This window comes from Myotis davidii, unplaced genomic scaffold (assembly GCF_000327345.1).
Source record: "Myotis davidii unplaced genomic scaffold, ASM32734v1 scaffold1453, whole genome shotgun sequence".
Taxonomy (NCBI): domain Eukaryota; kingdom Metazoa; phylum Chordata; class Mammalia; order Chiroptera; family Vespertilionidae; genus Myotis; species Myotis davidii.
In genome coordinates, this window is record NW_006284441.1 from 215,119 (window position 1) to 218,708 (window position 3,590).

The 3,590-nt window shown below is 64.2% G+C and overlaps 2 protein-coding genes across 2 annotated transcripts in view; one reads left to right on the forward strand and one right to left on the reverse strand.

Annotated features, from left to right (window-relative positions):
* LOC102768865 (charged multivesicular body protein 1a) overlaps positions 1–3,590 on the reverse strand; it is a 39,416-nt gene that overhangs the window by 12,988 nt on the left and 22,838 nt on the right. The gene's annotated exons all lie outside the window — the stretch shown is intronic.
* Positions 79–3,590, forward strand: part of CDK10 (cyclin-dependent kinase 10) — a 5,202-nt gene continuing 1,690 nt past the window's right edge. The window contains exons 1-9 of the mRNA XM_015572001.1: positions 79–601; positions 1,105–1,207; positions 1,312–1,393; positions 1,486–1,553; positions 2,218–2,270; positions 2,429–2,498; positions 3,011–3,070; positions 3,327–3,450; positions 3,536–3,587. Coding sequence (XP_015427487.1) covers positions 514–601; positions 1,105–1,207; positions 1,312–1,393; positions 1,486–1,553; positions 2,218–2,270; positions 2,429–2,498; positions 3,011–3,070; positions 3,327–3,450; positions 3,536–3,587 — 700 coding nt within the window. The 5' untranslated portion in view covers positions 79–513. The remainder of the gene's footprint in view (positions 602–1,104; positions 1,208–1,311; positions 1,394–1,485; positions 1,554–2,217; positions 2,271–2,428; positions 2,499–3,010; positions 3,071–3,326; positions 3,451–3,535; positions 3,588–3,590) is intronic.

Sequence of the window (3,590 nt, forward strand, 5' to 3'; positions counted from 1 at the left end):
CGTCCCACAGAGGCCGGCAGGGCCGCAGGAGCCGGGATGGAAGCCTGTGCAGGTGGTTACACCTGAATCGCCGTCAGGCTGCTCCCGGGTAACCACGAGTGGCCCTGTTGCAGTAGTTAGTGCAAAACTCGCGAAGAGCTCGCAGCGGCCGGACCTGGTGTGCATCCCACTGCTAAGTATCTTCCAGGCAGCACAGTGCCCTGCGGGGCCGTCTTTGTCCAAAATAAGGCTTCCTTGTAGATAAAGTACCTGATTTGGTGTGAGAACGTGGTAACAACAGAGCTCCAAGCGGTGATCTGCATACCCACTCAGGGAAACTCAGCGGGAGCTCTTTATAACGAGGCACCCTGTGCCCAGGCAGGCAGACTCCCCAGGAGCACGTGTCTAGTGGGGTCACGGGTGTTGGGTTGCAACTGGGCTCCTGGTTGTCAAAGAGAAAGGGAGCCCAGGTGTCGGGAGGAGGGCGTGTGGTACAAGGGCGTGCGCTCGGGAGCGGGTTGCATTCCACCACGTATGAGTTTCCTCCCAGATCGGGCCCGGGACACCCAGACGGACGAGATTGTCGCCCTGAAGAAAGTGCGGATGGACAAGGAGAAGGATGGTGAGCAGGGCAGGGACACCAGCCCCTTCCAGCTCAGAGTGGGCGGGGCAGAAAGGTGCAGGTTGACTGAGGCTCCCTGAGGACTGGATTCTGGTACTGAGAGTGCCCGGCGACCCTCCGGGAGCATCTGTGTGGTGGTTGGAGGGGCTGGTCTGTGAGGGCTCCAGCTCGCCACCCCCACCCTCTGGGCTGCAGTCCTCCGTCTGCCTCCTCATCTGTCTCAGCTCTCACCCCGGACAGGGCCTTCCCCTCCCCAGGCCCAGAGGCAGCCCGTGTGCACACCCCTCACCTCCCTGGCTGCCGCGGGGCAGGGCTCTGGGGTGTCACAGCGCCCGTTCTTCACAGCGGTCAGTGCAGAGAGCTGCTGCTTTGCATCTGACGCAGGGAGGACAGTCTCAGTTCTCCTGAGCGAGCACTGGGGCCCTGACTGTAGGGCAGGGCTCGCTGAGGGCGGGGTGCAGGGCTCCTGTCTGTGGTGGGCTTACTGAGCGAATCGGTTGCAGGGGTCCCCATCAGCAGCCTTCGCGAGATCACGCTGCTCCTCCGCCTCCGCCATCCGAATATCGTGGAGCTGAAGGAGGTGGTGGTGGGGAACCACCTGGAGAGGTGAGCGTTCTGGCTCACACGACCCTGCCTGCCGTCTGCCAGCCCCCCCCCACCCCCCGGCGAGGAGGTTGAGGTGGCCTTCGTGCTCCCCTTGCTTCTTCCAGCATCTTCCTGGTGATGGGCTACTGTGAGCAGGACCTGGCCAGCCTTCTGGAGAACATGCCAACGCCCTTCTCGGAGGCCCAGGTGCGAGGGTGGGGCCCTGAGGGCTCTTGATGGGTCCTTGTCCAACACACTGGTGCCCGACAGGGCCCGCCCTGACCTTGCCCTCTGCGCAGGTCAAGTGCATCGTGCTGCAGGTGCTGCGGGGTCTCCAGTACCTACACCAGAACTTCATCATCCACAGGTGGGGGCTCTGGGAGCCAGAGGGGCTCAGTCTCGGGGGACCTGGGTCTGGATGGGGGCCGGGCCTCAGGTGCTGGGATGGCATCAGCCTGGAGGAGGGTGGAATCTTGGGCATTTGTGCTGTACTGACCCCGGCTTCCAGTGCGCCGCTGCCCAGGGTCCGAGAGGAGCAGGAGCAGACGGGCTCGGTGCAGTGGAGGCTGTCTTCATGCTCCTGGGGACGCATCAGGACAGAATAACACCTCCTGCTCTGATGGTGTGAGTGAAGTCAAGGCTCTGAGAAGTCCCGCAGTGGAGAGCCTGCCTGGGGTCTTGTGACACAGGCCAGGAAAGGCCCAGACTTGGGGGGGTGGGGCTGAAGGGGGACCATCTCAGCCCAGAGCAGGACTCTGCAGGCAGCAGCTCCCTGTGCCCTGGGGCAGTTTGTGCTGCCCTGGGCGGCGAGCCAGGGCAAGGCTGGAAGCTAGATGTGGGCTCGAGGCCTGGCTCTGCCACTTCTCAGATCCTCGAGAGCTCAGGTGTCGAGCTGCCTTTCCTGCCTGCCCTCCGCATTTAAAAAGTTCACGCAGGAGATGTGGGAGAGCGTTCCGAGTGTTACCGTGATGATGACAAGACTACCGGTGGCAGTCACTTCCTGGGACCCTGACGTTCCCTTTCTGTCACAGGGACCTGAAGGTTTCCAACTTGCTCATGACCGATAAGGGTTGCGTGAAGACAGGTGGGTGCGGGTGCTGGCTCTGAGGTAGGTGTCTCTGTGCCTGCCACTTGCTGGGGGACGGGGGAGGGCAGATCTATCCTTAGAAGCTCCCTGAAGGCTATGAGCTGGCCCCTCACTGGGTGACACACCTCCCTCCTGTCTGCCTGCCTCTGTCACAGCGGATTTCGGCCTGGCCCGGGCCTATGGCATCCCCGTGAAGCCAATGACGCCCAAGGTGGTCACTCTGTGGTGAGTCCCTGGGACTGGGTGTGCCTGGGGAGGGACGTGTTGGGGCGGGTCTGGTGCAGCTCCCTGGCAGCAGGACACCAGCCTGGCTCTGTGTCGGGAAGGTGGTTGCTACCCTGCCTGCAGGACGGGGCGGCCCACGTGGCTCACTAGAGCTGCTCACTACGTTTCTAGAGGCAGCTCAGGGGCGTGGTTAAAGGGAAGACACTGGAGTCGGATGCCTCCTGCCATGTCACTCGGTCCCGTCTATGAGACGGTGGACAGTAGGCCTGCCCGAGGACCCAGTGCTGTCTGGGATGCACACAGGAGCTGTCCAGCAAGGGCAGCTGTGTCCAGGTGCTGCTCGTGTGCGCAGAGCTTCCCAGGAAGGCGGGTTTGGGGGTGTCAGCAGTCCTGCTGCCCGGGACGTCTCAGGCTCCTGGAAAGACTGGTGGCCGGTGGGCGGGCTGCACGGGTTCGCTGTGCCCTGTGGACGCCAGGAGCACCGGGCGTGAGGTGGGCGCTTCTGTCTGCAGGTACCGAGCCCCGGAGCTGCTGCTGGGCACCACCACACAGACCACCAGCATCGACATGTGGTGAGGGCAGCGGTCATGTGGGCGCCGTCTGGGGCGGTGGGCTGGCCTCTGCTCCCAGCTCAGGGAGGTGGCCTGCGCCTGGGACCCCCAAGGGAAGCCCCCGCACTGCGGTCCACGGGAGGCCCTGCCCTACAGTCACCAGAGGCCGGCTGGGCCCATCTGTGGCCACCTCGTGTGACCTCTGGAGCTCCAGCCCATCCCAGGGCCGCGTCGGGTGGTGCTAACAGGTGAGGTGAGGCACTGCTCTGCTCTGCAGGGCCATGGGCTGCGTCCTGGCCGAGCTGCTGGCCCACAAGCCCCTTCTCCCGGGCACATCTGAGATCCACCAGGTGGACCTGATCGTACAGCTGCTGGGGACACCCAGTGAGAACATCTGGCCGGTGAGCACCCAGCCTCCGCCCTCCCCCTCTCTGCACCCCTCCTGCCCCGCTGGGCCTGCCCCTGCAGCTCCGCTCCCACCCGCAGGGCTTCTCTCGGCTGCCGCTGGTCGGCCAGTACAGCCTGCGGAAGCAGCCCTACA